The 14,776-nt window shown below is 51.0% G+C and overlaps 2 protein-coding genes across 3 annotated transcripts in view; one reads left to right on the top strand and one right to left on the bottom strand.

Annotated features, from left to right (window-relative positions):
• Window positions 1-6,075, top strand: part of TREH (trehalase) — a 14,448-nt gene extending 8,373 nt beyond the window's left edge. For both annotated transcript variants that reach the window (XM_044669612.1, XM_044669611.1), the window contains 8 exons: window positions 176-298; window positions 1,520-1,572; window positions 1,795-1,980; window positions 3,330-3,547; window positions 4,105-4,216; window positions 5,133-5,245; window positions 5,580-5,636; window positions 5,825-6,075. In XM_044669612.1, the coding sequence (XP_044525547.1) occupies window positions 176-298; window positions 1,520-1,572; window positions 1,795-1,980; window positions 3,330-3,547; window positions 4,105-4,216; window positions 5,133-5,245; window positions 5,580-5,636; window positions 5,825-5,965 (1,003 nt within the window). In that variant the 3' untranslated portion in view covers window positions 5,966-6,075. The remainder of the gene's footprint in view (window positions 1-175; window positions 299-1,519; window positions 1,573-1,794; window positions 1,981-3,329; window positions 3,548-4,104; window positions 4,217-5,132; window positions 5,246-5,579; window positions 5,637-5,824) is intronic.
• Window positions 6,076-6,348: 273 nt separating this feature from the next.
• The window catches only part of PHLDB1 (pleckstrin homology like domain family B member 1), a 63,052-nt gene continuing 54,624 nt past the window's right edge, over window positions 6,349-14,776 (bottom strand). The window contains exons 20-23 of the mRNA XM_044669610.1: window positions 12,310-12,426; window positions 11,737-11,839; window positions 9,215-9,300; window positions 6,349-7,950 (exon numbers count right to left, since the gene is read on the bottom strand). Coding sequence (XP_044525545.1) covers window positions 7,810-7,950; window positions 9,215-9,300; window positions 11,737-11,839; window positions 12,310-12,426 — 447 coding nt within the window. The 3' untranslated portion in view covers window positions 6,349-7,809. The remainder of the gene's footprint in view (window positions 7,951-9,214; window positions 9,301-11,736; window positions 11,840-12,309; window positions 12,427-14,776) is intronic.

Raw genomic sequence — 14,776 nt, 5'->3', positions numbered from 1 at the left:
GGGAGGGAGAGAGAAGGAGGGAGAAGGAGGGAGGGAGGGAGAAGGAGGGAGGGAGAGAGAAGGAGGGAGAGGTGGAGAGATGGAGAGACAGAGGCATTGGATTGCTCAAGGACAAGAGGAGATAGCCCAGAGTTCCTGAGCAGTGGCTGTGCTGATGCCTGGTTCTTCCACTCAGGGACAACATTGGCACCCTGCACCAGGAGCTGGAGTTCTGGAGACATAACAGAAGTGTCAACATCAGCCACAAGGGGGCAAACTACACCCTGAATCGCTACCATGTACCCTATGGGGGGCCCAGGTGAGGCGAGAGTCCTTCCTGATGCTAACAATCAGTGTTCTTCCCAAAGGCCTTTTTGGGGCATCTCGGGAGGCCCAGGAGATTCTTGGTCCTCCCAGGACTTCTGAGAGGTGGGTGAGCGCCAGGGCATCTTGGAGCTGGGCAAGCTCCTCCCAAAGGTGATTCAACAAGAATCGCTACACTCCTACCCCCAAACAAGGGGCTGCCCAGCCTGTGTGCAAAGAGCACCCCTTCCACTTAACAGAGCTCTACTCTTTCCAGTATTTTCCCTGAGATTGTTTTTTTTTTATAACTTACACCCATTGCTCTAGTTGTGTCCGATGGGGCCAGAGAGCAGATATTGTCTCTTCTACATGACAGCCCGTCAAAGACTTGCAGACGGCTGCTGTGTTCTCCCTTTATCCCTACTTCCAAGTTTTCTTTTCTTCAGCCCAAATGACCTCAGTTCCTTCAATTAACCCTCATCCAGCATGAGCTCAAGTCCCCTCGCCAGCCTGGCCCCCCTCCTCTTTACACACACCAACATCTTTCCTTAAAATGTGCCGAGAACTAAATAGAGGACTCCAGGATGGGGGCCGAACGAGGCAGGGCAGGCAGAGTAGGACCGTTCCTTCCTTTACTCTGGACACTGCTAAAAGTCCAGGGTCCCATGACAAGTTAATGGTGGACCCAGGCTAGGGCTGGGATGGAGCCAGCTCTAATTGGGGTGCAAGAGGCAATGGTTAAAATTTCAATAGGAGCCTTTACACCTCAGAAATCATCAATTACTTCCAATCGGAGCTGATTCTATTATTTTGTTGATTAAGTGTTAAAATTGCAGATTAAATTGAAAAGTTTGTATGTGTACTTTTTTTTTTTCTCCTGAGAGCCTGCTTGTTAAACATTTACCTAGCGCACCTCTGTTTAATTCTATAAACAATGCTTGAGTTCAACAAGAAGTACAGTACACGGTTCAGGGAATCAAATCATCACCAGACTGGAGGCTAATAATAATAATAACTATCATTTATATAAAACTGTCATTTTAAGGTTCACAAAGTGTTTTGCATCTATTATCTCATTGGAACCACACAATACCCCAGGCCCAGAGCCACCCTCTAATCTGAGCACCCTCCCTGTTTGGCCTCTAATGATTCTTGTAGCCGAGAAGTCTTCCTTGAGTCCTGGTCCGCCACCTGCCCCCCGTCCCTTTCTGCAGGTTGCCCTTCTCTTTTCCCATAGGCCGGAATCCTACAGCAAGGATGAAGAATTGGCAGCACTTCTACCAGAAGAAGGTAAATAACAGCAGCATCAGGCATGGAGAAAACATAGCCCAGAATGATTCCTTCCTTGGGTGAAGTATTTGACTCTCTGGCCCCAAATCTCAGCCATGATGACGTCTCTTCTACATCCATGTTGCCCTTGTATGCCTTCACTCTGGCTCATGCCTGCATCTATCTCATCTAGAATTTTGACCCATCTGTTCCCAGTTCAGTTACCCTCCTCTGCCCACACAGATGCCCGGGAGTCCCTGTGGGCAGAACTGAAGGCTGGAGCTGAATCAGGCTGGGATTTCTCCTCCCGATGGTTTATTGGCAGCAACTATCTGCTTGACATCAAAACAAGTCAGGTCATACCTGTGGATCTAAATGCCTTCCTGTGCCAGGCGGAGGGGTTACTGGCTAGCTTCTATTCCATACTAGGTAAGGAACTCTAGTGGATGTTGTGATAATTGGATTAAGTCTACACTGCCCATCTTTAGATTTAATCACCACAGGTGACAACATCTCCATTTTTGGGTGGTCTATAACCCACGTGTTCTAGAGTGGGTGACGAATCAGAATCAACTGACTGCTCCCTAGGCAGTACTATGAGAAGCGTCTATTGTGATTGGACATGCAAATTAGGAGGGAGGCAAAGGAAGTGACACATAAATGACCCCTTTAAAAAGAGGGAGTTCAGTGAGTGAGAGGGCTTTGGTGGAAAAGGGCTGCTGCTGAAGGAGCTCTTCTGGTTTGTGGAGGAGTGTTGGAATGCCGAGACCCTGGTGAGACTGCTTTAAATATCTTCTTTGAATTCCACGTGGTGAGTTTAAAGACTGAATCTTCCTGAACTTCTCTTAAGAAATTTCTTTTAGGGGGCAGCTGGGTAGCTCAGTGGATTGAGAGTCAGGCCTAGAGACAGGAGGTCCTAGTTCAAATCTGGCCTCAGACACATCCCAGCTGTATGACCCTGGGCAAGTCACTTGACCCCCATTGCCTACCCTTACCACTCTTCCACCTAGGAGCCAATACACAGAGGTTAAGGGTTTAAAAAAAAAAGGAAATTTCTTTTAGCAGACTCTGTGAATGAAGTTTGCTCCATTCACCTCCGGGCCTCTGGCCCTCTAACTCTCGGTTGAGGGTTAAGATCTACCTGGATTAATTAGAGGATCGTAATAAATTATCTACTGGGTTAGATTCTTATTTCTTTATTTCCTCTCTCTCTTCTTAATTGTAAATAAACTTCCATAAAAGTCAATTTTGACTTGAGATTATTCTTAATTGAGGATTGATAATAGTTCAATTCTCTGGCGACCATCTTTTAATATATTGAACCCAAAAAAACCCTTTTCCCCCCCTTACAATGTGTCTTATTTAGGGGCATGGAGACTGTCTAGAATTAAGATCCAGAACCAAACACCTGAATGACTTTTCTTGTTGGGTCTAAGCCTGCGTTGGAGAAATATTGGCACGCATTCTGGGCTGGCACAGGGGAGCTGCTCTGTACCCCCCTTTCCCAGCGCCTGAAGACATTTTTTCATGTCCTGCCCCTCCATCCAGCTGCCCAAAGTGAGCCCTTCCTTGCTCCACTCTCTGGGGCAATGCAGGGTGCTCACAGGCAGCTGGAATTTGCATTTGGGCTTGAAAACCTTCGCCTGTGCCGGTCTAAGCCCTTCCATCTTTCTGTGTGAAATATGTAAATCCACAGGATCCTTGGGTCTGTTCAAGAAGCCCCTCAGGCCTTTTATCACCCCCACCCACCCTCAATTGACTCTGCTCTTCCTTTAAAGGGAATATGCCAATGGCCAAGATCTATCAAGATGCCCAGGCTCAACGCAAGGTGGCCATGCAGGCTCTTCTGTGGAATGAGACCTTGGGCAGCTGGTTTGACTTTAACTTAGAGAGCAGCCAACAAAACCATGGATTCTACCCTACCAACCTCAGCCCACTCTGGGCAGGTTGCTTCTCTGATCCTGCCATAGCCATAAAGAATATAAAGTACCTAGAGGTGAGAAGGAGGGATCTGGAAGACTGGGAAGCTGGATTTCTGCACTACAAAACATTATGGGGTCACCGACCAAGAACAGAAAGGAACCTTAGCCAACTAGTCCAACCTCCTTCGTTTTACAGATAAGGAAACTGAGGCCCAGGGAGGTGGTGACTTGCCTAACATTCCACAACATCTCTGGCTCTGACTTCTTGTTTGATCTCTTCCCTGGGTCTCACTTTCCTCATTTATAAAATGATGGGATTGGATTAGGAGATCTCTCAGGACCTCAGTTTCTAAATCCTAGATTTAGATTGTTAGAAGGCAAACACATGGCAGCTTCTTTCCTGGAGTCTCCCACCCTGATGGAATCCCTACATCCACCAGAGGGCAGCTCTGAGCCTAACAGGCAAACCAAGAAAGGCTCTAGGCATGGGATGGGTGGGGTGGGGTCTGTTTGTCCTCAGCTAGGTTCCTTCCAGTCTCCCTTTGGGGGGCGGGGGGGCTGGTCTGTCTCCTGTATCCGGAAACCCAGCCAAGACTTCCCACATTCTCACCATTGTCTTTGATTCCTTCAGGACAACAAGATATTGACCTATAAACATGGCATTCCAACATCCCTCCAGATAAGCGGCCAACAGTGGGACTTTCCCAATGCTTGGGCCCCTCTTCAAGATCTGGTTGTCCAAGGTAAAGAGCATTCCAACAGGGGGTAGATGGGAGGGAGCGCAAGGTAAGTTCCAGTCCAGGATCATGGGCCCTCGGCGTGGATTCTGGGGCTGCTACCCAAGTTACTGCAGGTCACTTAATTTCTCTATGCCTCCGTTTCCTCATCTCTAAAATGAGGGGCTGTACTAGATAGTTCTTTCCAGCTCCAATTCTGGTAAAATAGATAGAACTTTGGATTAGGAGTCAGGAAGTCCTCATTTCAAAACCTGCCTCGGAGACTTCCTAGCAAATCATTGAACCTTGCTAAGCTTCGGTTCCTCATCAGTAAGATGGGGACCATAATAGCACCTACGTCCTAGGATTGGAGTGAGGATAAAATGAATGCGTATATGTAAACATTAAAGTGTTCTGTAAAGGTGATCTTGGATGACTTGATCCTTCTTTGTCCCTGGAAAGTCAAGTAAAGACAAAATAGGTTGGACGCCCGGGGTCAGTGGGCAGATGGTCCAGTGCCCTCCGGCCCTGCTTCCTGCTGTGGTCTTGTCCCTTTGGCCATCAGGAGTGAATTCAGGCCAAGTTTACCTCTTCCCCTATTCCTAGCATACTTACTTTTTTTCCCCTTTAAAAAAAAAATCCTTTCTTTCTTAGTAATAACTCTAAGACAAAAGGGCAAGGGCTAGGCAATCAGGATTAGGTGGCTTGTACAATCTGAGGCCAGATTGGAACCCAGGACTTCCCAACCCCAGGCCTAGCACTCTATCTTCTAAGCCACCTAACTGCTCCCACCACCCCTACCCCCAACATACTTTCTTGGCCCTGCCAGGGCAGACCCTATTCTTTTTTTAACATTCCCATCCTCATCTACTCCTGCGTTGGTCTTGGGGATGAGAGAAGGGGTTCTGGGAACCAATCAAGACTGTTGGGATTTTGGGGACAGGCTTGGCAGAATCCAACTCAACCCGGGCTCAGGACATGGCCTTTCAGCTGGCCCAGAACTGGATCTGGACCAATTTTGCTGTCTATCAGAAAAACAAAGCCATGTATGAGAAGGTAATAAGATCTCCCCAAGTCCCTTCTCCCTCCAGAGCCCCTACTGTCGAGGGTCCTTCCTCTTACGGGATCGTTGGGTGGGAAGTCACACGATTGATTCCTTGGGGGCACAGGGATAATGGCAGCCTTCTGGAACTAACCCCGAGTTACCGTGGGATGGCTTCAGAGGCTTGGGGACGGACAGCTGCCTTTAATTCATGACTGTCCTCTTTCCACCTCGTCACTGTCCACAGAGTCTAATCACAAGCCTCGGGTTGGCAGTTTGCTCTGGTGGGAGAGGGGAGGCCGTTTGGCCATCTTCTGCCCATTGTCCCAACCTCCTTCTTTCTTCCAGTATGACATCAACATTGACTCTGGGGAGCCTGGTGGTGGAGGAGAGTATGAAGTGCAGGTAATGGTGCAGCCCCCCAAGGTCGAGGCGGGGGGAGGCAGAACTGGCAGAGGGATGGGGGCGGCGCTCTAAGATGGAGATCCAGAGGAAAGGTGTGTGTGACAGAGATGGGCCTGTACCAGGTGAGAGCTTTCATGGGGGAATGCCATCCCTTCCTCTTGACTGCCTCTGCCTCCTCCTACCCACAGGAGGGCTTTGGCTGGACCAATGGGGTTGCCCTGAAATTCCTGAATCGATATGGTGACCGGCTGACTTCTGGGTCAGGATCCATGATGTTCAGTACCAGCTGCCTGCTCTTGGCCCTTTTGCTCCTGGGTTTGCTCTGCTGACGTGGACGGGCTAAGCCTGGGACTGTCTGACACCAGGGGGACGTATTCCTTGGGGGAATGCACGTGATTCTTCCAGTAGATTACAAGTCCTTCACAGGCAGAGACTTTCATTTTTCTGTCTATGTTTCCAATGAGCCGTCCCTCCCTTGCCATCCGAGCTCCAGGTCCGTCACTAATTGTCTGTTTCTGAAGGCCCAGAGTTGGAGTAGAGGCCTTGGACTAGAGTGGTTGAGGACGGAGATTGTCCAAGGCACGGGAGGGTAAACCAAGTCACTTCAGAGCCTGAGAATCCATTGAAGGGCCATATTGTGTGCCATGAGGATCACCTCCCCTGTCACCACTCTTCCCTCTCCCCACCTCCCAAAATCAGGCCCTTCAGCTGATTATTTCAAATGGTTTATTATTTTTGCTGAACTGCTTACAAATACTGGGGAAAAACCCATCAATCAACCCCAGCCTGCACCCAGGCAACTCGGGCCTCAAGCACATGGGGAAGAAAGGCAGGAAGGGAAGAAGATCTGGACAGGAGAAGGGGATTAGTGTTAAGGCCTAAAGGGCTAGGACCAGCATGGGTGGGAGCCTGGTATTCCCTGCCACATTCCTGAGGCCAACATGGGTAGGAACAGACAGCTGGTGAGGGGGTGGGGGTGCACAGTTCATCCCCCCCTCACTGGTTCTTTCCACCTTGGGGGCTGCTTTTCTCTTCCTAGAAGTGGGGGTGAGGATGGGCATTAATGAACTCCTCTCCTCCTAGGAAAACAATCTAAAGAGACAGAACCTTCCTAGGGCAAGGATGTGCCCCAAGACATGCTTCATGACTTACCCCAGCCCCTGTGCCTCCTTTTTGGGTCTCCATACCCCTAGACCCTGGCAACCTCTGGCTCTAGTCAAGGCACGAGCGGAGGGGGAAGGGGCCCAGACCTAGGGCCAGGCAGGGCTAGTGCATTGGGGCCTGGTGGTAAGAGAATGGAGTAGGGGAGAGAGAAAGGGTGGTCAGGTCCCCTCTCCCCAGTGTGAGATGTCCAAGGGCCTTAGAGTAAAGAAACCATGAGCAAGGAGCCTTGGGAAGACTAGGGGGTACGGCCCAAAAGAGGGGCCCAGAGCCATGGGGGTTGAGGAGAAAGCAATGCTGGGAATGGGGTGGAGGGACACAACTATGGAATAAGCATGGCTCTGAATTGCTGGAGATGGGGCTGTGACCACAGAAATGGTACCACTTCCTCTGTCGTGAACAAAAATCATAAAAAATAAGCTGGGGAAGGGAGAGGAGAGAGACCAGGGGGTCTTGGGAACTAGAGCCCCTGCCCCTTTTACTTCCTCCAGGATGTGGCTGCGCTCAGCCCTCAAGGCCCCTGGGAAGGGGGCTGAGATGAAGAGGGGATCTTTGGCAGATTCTGGTACCTTAAGCTTATCCTTTCCAAACGAGAAAAGGGGCCAGGGAGACACAGGGACCCTCACCCCAAGCTCAGAGCCTCTTCGGTCCCAGGTGCCAGCCAGCACAGGCCCATCTCCATGGCCCTCAGCCCGATCTGTTCCTGGGAGGGCTCCTGAGGGGCGACGGCAAGTGCCGGAGACCCAAGGAGGACACCCCCACACCCCTACTTCCCCTCCTAGCCGGCACCCGGGAAGCCCACAGCCCTGAATCTTGAAGGGGTGAGAAGCTTGTTGGAGGTTAACCAAGTGTCTTATAAAAACCTTCAGATTCAAGCTCTCCCCTCCCTGGGGATTTCTAGAAGCCTCCCCTCGAACACGGAGCTGTGGGGTGGGCTGAGGAGGGGCAGATGGCTGGTTGGGACTCTTCCCTTCTGGAGAGGACCACAGGGGATGACCCCATCACCTCCGGGTCAATTCATGAACTGGGTATAGCCCTCAGCACCAGTGACGATGACATCCATCCAGATGCGCATGGCCTCCGGGGAAGGCGCTACCATGTAGTACAGCCTGTCATGGGTCTTGACGCAGAAGGTGAGGGCTGGATTGGGACTCTAGAAGGAAGGAAGCAGGAGAGTCTGAGACCAGGCCCCCTCGGTCAGCCCCCTCCCCATCTGAAGATTCTGCCTTTGTGAAGGCACTTGGGCTCGAAGGCTGAGCCCATGGCACCGGGCAGGCGCAATCCAGGCCTGGCACATGCCCTGCCACCCCGTGGCCTGTGTGGTCAGAAATCCCCACCCAGTGCCAGGCTCAGCACCCCCAACTCTCCTTTCCTGATCTCTGTCTGGCCCATCCTCAGAGCTTCTTCCTGGGCAGATCCAGGCACTCCTCCTCTGCTCCCCCCCCAAAGAGAAAGCTCCGAGAATCAGAGACAAGGAAGATCAGAGAAGGAGAGATCAGAGAAGGAGAGTTCTCCCCCTCGGGGAAAGGCTCCTAGACAGAAAAGCCAGAGCCAAGTAGCCCGTCCACCCACTGCTCACACCCACACGCAGAAAGGATCCAGAACCCGGGTTAGACACTCTGAGATAGCTGGGAAACAAGAAAGTCAGGACGTTAGGAGCGGGAGGATTAGCGTGGTAGCAGGCTCAAGCTAGGGTGAAGGCTCCTAGCGTGGGAGCAGGCTCAGGCCGGGGTGAAGGCTCCTAGCGTGGGAGCAGGCTCAGGCCGGGGTGAAGGCTCTGCACCCTGGCCAGGGCACTTGGCCCCGCTGCTGGCACACCTCCATCCAAAGAGGCGAGGAGGTTCTGTGTTCCTTTCCCCAGCTTTTGGCTTCCCGCCCACCCTCTCAAATGATGGCCTCCTAGGAGACAGCCTCACTCACTCCTTCGTGCTACCCCCAAACTGCACCGGGCAGCCATCCCAGAGGAGTAGCACGAGGCGCCGCGGGGGGCGGAGGAGTCTCTGGGAATGGCCACCCCTCGTGTGCCAGTCTGGGTGGCACCGCCGGCTTGCCCGCCTCTCCCCGGCCACTCTGACATCCGCTGCAAGGCTGGGGGAGCAGGGCTCTGGGGGGAGACCAGTGCCCCAGTCGGGGGGAAGGCAGGGGCAGCACTGATGAAAGGACTTGGGGTTGGAATGCGGGGGTACCTCAGTCACCAGGCTGAAGCTGAAAAATCTCTTCTGGGGAGGGGTCAGGGAGTGAGGGAAAGAAAGGAAAACACGTCAGCGAGAGCCACGGAAGAAGTCGGAGCCTGGGATTCCTGAGCCCTTCCTGATAGCTGCCCGGCCCTCCTCTGGCTACCTCCGCCCACCTCCAGGATGCTGGCCTCGGGCTCCCCGGAGGGTCAGGGACCTCAGAGGACCGCCTTCTGCCCTCACCTTGGCAGCACTTCGAAGGTGGTCGTAGTAGACCTCCTCGATGGCCTGGAAATAGATGACCCCCTTGAGCTTCGTCTCATGCTTGTCTGTGGAGAGAGAGAGAGACGGGACTGAAGCTTGGGGACCCCGGAGCCCCGGGAGGAGCGGAGAGGCAGGAAGCCCAGGGCTCTGCCGGCCATTCCTGCCCTGCCTCGCAGCGACCTCTAGAGCCTCAGTTTCCTTATCTGTGCATGGGAGACAAGCCTTGCCTCTCCTCTGACCCCTTCTCTGGAAGGTAGGGGCTTAAGAAATGAATAATAGCTGATATTTGTGTCACAGGATCAAGTCCTCTCGTCTCCACACCTGTGAAGTAAGGAACATAAGAAGGCAGTCATTCGGCAGAGGAGACAGAATGTCACACATTTGGGATTCCTGGGTTTGAACCTTGCTTCACAGATTTACTAGGTGTTCGACCCTGGGCAAATTGCTTTACTGCTCTTAGCCTCAGTTTTCCTCACCTGTAAAATAGAGCTAATAATAGCACCTCGTCACAAAGAGCCCGACATGACTGAAACTGCATAACAACAAATTATAGGGTTATGGTGAGGCACAAATGAGATAATTTATAAAAATTGTTTTTCAAGCTTTAAAGCAAAAATAAATGTTAGTTATTATCATTCCCCATTTTACATTTGGGGGAACTGAAGAGCACAGAAGTTAAATGACTTACCCAGTTAAGAAGAGAATCCCCAGGAGCAGCTGGGTAGCTCAGTGGACTGAGAGCCAGGCCTAGAGACCAGAGGTCCTGGGTTCAAATCCGGCCTCAGACACATCCTAGCTGTGTGGCCCTGGGCAAGTCACTTAACCCCCATTACCTAGCCCTTACCATTCTTCTGCTTTGGAACCAGTACATAGGACTCAGTCTAAGATGGAAAATAAGGGTTTAAATTTTAAAACAAGAGAGAATCTCTAGTGAGCATGCAGAACTTCAGTTCTGCACCCATTGGGGTAATCTGTAATGTTCTGGTTTCTTAATATTAATTAATTTTAATTTTTTAATTTAATTTTTAATTTAATTCTTTTTTAATTAAGTGAGGAAGGAGGGGAAAAGGAGTAACTTGCCATTTGTCTGAATGTCAGAATGCCAGGAACACCATTTCTGGGACCCAGTTGAAGCCAAGAAGAATGTTAAAAAAAAAAAAAAAAAGACCATGTTGTCAAAATCATAGTTTTTAAATCTAGGAGGAACCTGGAAACATCGTTTGGTTCAACCTCCTCACTTTTCAGACAAAGAAACTGGAATTTGAAGGGAGAAGCTTAGTATGACGAGGGCTGAGCCCAGGCCCAGGCCCACAAAGGATTAAGCCGGCAGCTAAGTGTCTGATGGCTTCTTTTCCTTGGTAAAAGACCCTTCCCTTCCTTCTTAGAGGCAATACTGTGTAACGGCTCACGGCGAAGAGCAGTAAGGCCTGTGCCATAGGGGTGAAGGGACTTGCCCAGGCACACAGCTAGAAGTGTCTGAGGTCACATTTGAACCCGGGACCTCCCGTCTCTAAGTCTGGCTTTCCATCTCCTGAGCCACCCAGCCGCCCCCACGTCTGATCACTCTTAGAAGCGTTTAGCCAAAATGATGACCACGTCAGCAAACTTCAGTGGATGAGAGCAAGATTTCAGCTGCTCCAACAGCAATGAGACACTGAAGCTGAATGTGGTGAAAGAATGAGCCGGTTTGGCCCAAAGAAGAGCCAGAAGAGAATGGCTCTGGCCATTCTCGGTGGAGCTGGTGGGCTACGGCTGTGGAATACTGCAGCTAACAGGGTCCTTTTTTGATGCTTTGGTTAGTTTTGCTGACTTGTTTTTTCCTTCTCCAATTCTTTGTTATAGGGGTGGTTAGGGTGGAGGGGAGGAATTGGGAAATGTAGGTCATTGTCCTCATTTCGCAGCTCACAAAACGAGGCTCAGTGACGTGAACTGACTGGCCCAGGGTCACAGAGCTAGAGAGTACTGAGGTAGAATTCAAACCCAGGTCCACCCGGGCAGCTGGGGGGTACCCTGGATGGAGCCCTGGGCCTCGAGTCACAAAAGAGCTGGGTACAAATCCAGGCTCAAAAAACGACCGTGTGATGCTCGGCAAGTCACCTGAGCACCGTTTGCTTCAGTTTCCTCATCTGTAAAATGGGGATAATAACGGCAGCTGACCTCCCCTATCTGTGAAGTGCTTGGCACCGGGCCCGGCACATAGTAAGTGCTATAAATGTTTTTGTTTTTTAAATCCTTACTTTCCTTCTTAGAATTGATACTGTGTATTATTTCCAAGGCAGAAGAGCAGCGAGGGCTAGGCAGACGTGTCTGAGGCCAGATTTGAACCCAGGACTTCCCTGTCTCTAGCCACGGAGCCGCCCAGCTGCCTCCATGGGTTAGCTGCTGTTATTATAGCGAAGAAGCTGACTTCCGGGGTGACAGAGCAGTCCGGTTCCCAGACGTGCCCGGCGCCCCGGGGTGGAGCGGCCGGAGGAGAGGCCGTGGCCAGGGGCAGGACTCACCGGCGTAGTAGGAGAGGGTGCGCTTGAGCCGGTCAAAGACAAACCAACGCTTCTTCCAGGACTTTATCTTGCCCCCCATCTTGACCAGATAGCCCCGGCAGACCTGGTAAGAAGGCAAGACGAAAGAAGGCCTCAGCCGCGCCCAGCCCTGCTTCCTTCTTAGCTCTCCCCTCCCGTCTCCGGATGAGGACTGCGCGGTGACGCCGAGGCACCAGAGCGGGCAGGGCACGGGGTGACGGGACTGGCCAGGGTCCCCCCGCTGGGGAGTGTCTGAGGCCAGATCCGAAGCTCCTTGGCTTTTTAAAAAGGACCAGAGGAGAGGGCCGGCGGCAGGGTGGAGGGCATCTCAGTGGCGGAAGCCTGATGGCGGACGGGCCGCGCCTCCAAAGTCTTCCGGGACCGCGGAATCCCTGCCGGCTCCGGCCGGCGGCGGCCCGACGGCTTCCCCCTTTGGATGCCCGCGCGGCTGCACGCCGAGGCCCGTCCGGACCCCAGCAGGGGCCGTGGCCAGAGGCGGCCCGGGATCTGGGCCTGGGCCAGCAGCGGGGGCGGTCTCCCCGCTCGCACACCTACCTTGCTGCTCAGCACCACGTGCAAGCAGGTGTCTACCCCGTGGCCCGAGGATTCGATGTGCGTCTTCAGGTCAAAGTCCTCCTTCCGGATGGGCAGGTATCGGGTGAGGGGCCTCGCCTGTGGGAGAAGAGGGGGAAGGGGAGGCCCTCAGGGACGCCTCCTCACTCCCTGCTGTGACCCGACTTGGGGAACCTCTTCTTCCTTCACAGGCCAAAATTCTCAAGCAGCCTCCGTGGTCCTCTCCCAGGCCACCTCAAGAGGACCCTCCTAGCCCTCACAAGCCTTTGAGTGGATCGTGAAGGCTTTACGGATATTTGTCCTGGCTCCGTCCCTGACTTGCAGTGTGACCTCAGAGAAGCTACCGAGGGGCAGCTGGGTGGCACAGTGGCCAGAGAGCCAGGCCTGGAGTCAGGAGGTCCTGGGTTCAAATACGGCTTCAGAAAGTCCTGGGCAAGTCACTTAACCCTGATCGCCTAGCCCTTGCCACTGCTCTGTCTTAGAACTGTACTAGGACAGAAGACAGGGTCTAACGACAGACAATAAGTGACAGAACCTCTTGGGTCTTCACTTCTCCACTTGTGATGAGCATTCAACCATCCCTACCCTTTCTTTCCTCTTTCCATCACTCCTAAAGCTAAAAGGAAAGATAAAAGGAGAGTCCTAAACCACTGTGGAACAATGGGCAGAATACAGAAACCCACAGTTTTTCTAATGTGATTTCTGTACTTATCTACTTGAAGCTGTTCCTCACTCAAAGTAGGGCAGGAAAACTGTGATTAAACAGAACCCCGCTAACCGCTTCACTTCTGTTCCCTCATCTGGGGAATAAACCTCTTTAGTGTAGATCATTTACAAGGCTCTTTCCAGCACTAACATTCTAAGGTTTGAATTTATATTCTTGGCTGGATTTTTCTTTTTTGAACAATCTCTACCCAAGGAGAAATGCAAACGATGACAACAGATGAGCTGAGATCAGGGCCTTCTATTTTACGAAACCTAGCAATTCTTAGGATTTGCCCTGAAGTCAGCAATGATTCATCACTATTTCCTACAGGACCAGCAGCTACAGCACAGCCCTCTCTGACATTCAGAAGAGGCACCCTTAAGCCCTGCAAGGACCCTCTATTCAGCACACTCTGCTTACTAAGGCAGGAAAAGCAGATGCACATTTTAGAAAGATTTTCAACATTAAGTTTTAAAATAAACAGTTTCCTAGCTAGTTCTCAAACTTGACAATTTAGCTCAGAAAATTCAAAGGAGTCATCTCCTAAGCAAAGTCCACAAGATAATAAAAGAAAGGAAAAATCATAAAGTTAGAAGAAAACTTGAGGGTTATTTGATTCAACCTTCTGAACCCACTGATGACTCTCCACTATGCCATCCCTGAAGGGTGACCACCTCTACTCTGTCTGAATATTTCCAATAATAGGGGACTCACTACTTAAATAACTCTTGTTAGGAAGTGATTTGCCAGTATATATATCATAGATAGGATAGGAACATAGACCTTCTGCCTAATGCCAGCTCTCTCTCCACCCACCATATGCCTGTGGCTCCTCATTCTCCCTTCTGAAGCCACACAGAACAAATCTAATCCTATTTCTATATGACAGCTTTCCAAATCCGTGGAGAAAGCTAGTTATCGCCTATCCCCCAAGTCCTTTCTTCTCCAAGCTAAATAGCCCCAGTTTCTTTAATAGAATCTCCTGTCACGGTTCTGGATGGGTGGCAGCTTGACAGAGGCCCTCTTAAAATTTTGTCCACAAAAATGAACACAGTCTTCTAGCTCTGGTCAGACTATACCTGTACCTGAATTTTATTTATGTATTTTGAGGCAAATAGTAAGGTGAAGTGACTTGTCACACAGCTAGGAAGTGGCTGAGGCTGGATTTGAACTCAGGTCTTCCTGACTCCAAGCCCAGCACTCTTTCTACTATATCGCCTTATGGTCTCTGTGCCTCATTCCATAGGAAAAGGGGGATCTGGGACTCCTAGCTCCTGGTCTAAACTTTAGTAGATCCCATGTCCCAGGAGATTGGGAGAAGAAACTCAAACCTTTCCTTCTTCCCTCAAGGGACATGAAATACCACATTCGCCTAGGAGATATGGAAAAATTGATGGAAGATTTCTCCTAAACAAAAGCATGTCTTATGGTCTGAGAAGGCCACAATGTGGATAGAGAGGTGTCTTGAAATTCAGGAAGAACTGAGTTCGAGTCTGCCTCTAACATGTAAGGGCTGTGTGACTCTAGACAAGTCATTTAATTTCTCAGGGCTGTAGGGAACTTTCTAAGACTAAATTGTAGAAAAAGTATCAACCTACAATGGTCAAAGGAGTCTGTTCGGTTTTCAGTTGCTATTTTTCAGTCTGACTCTTCATTACCCCATTTGGGGTTTTCTGGGCAGATCCTGGAGTGGTTATTCATTTCCTTTTCCAGCTTATTTTACAGATAAGGAAACTGAGGCAA

This window comes from Gracilinanus agilis, chromosome 3 (genome assembly GCF_016433145.1).
Source record: "Gracilinanus agilis isolate LMUSP501 chromosome 3, AgileGrace, whole genome shotgun sequence".
Lineage (NCBI taxonomy): Eukaryota > Metazoa > Chordata > Mammalia > Didelphimorphia > Didelphidae > Gracilinanus > Gracilinanus agilis.
This window is presented reverse-complemented; position numbering and strand designations above follow the sequence as displayed.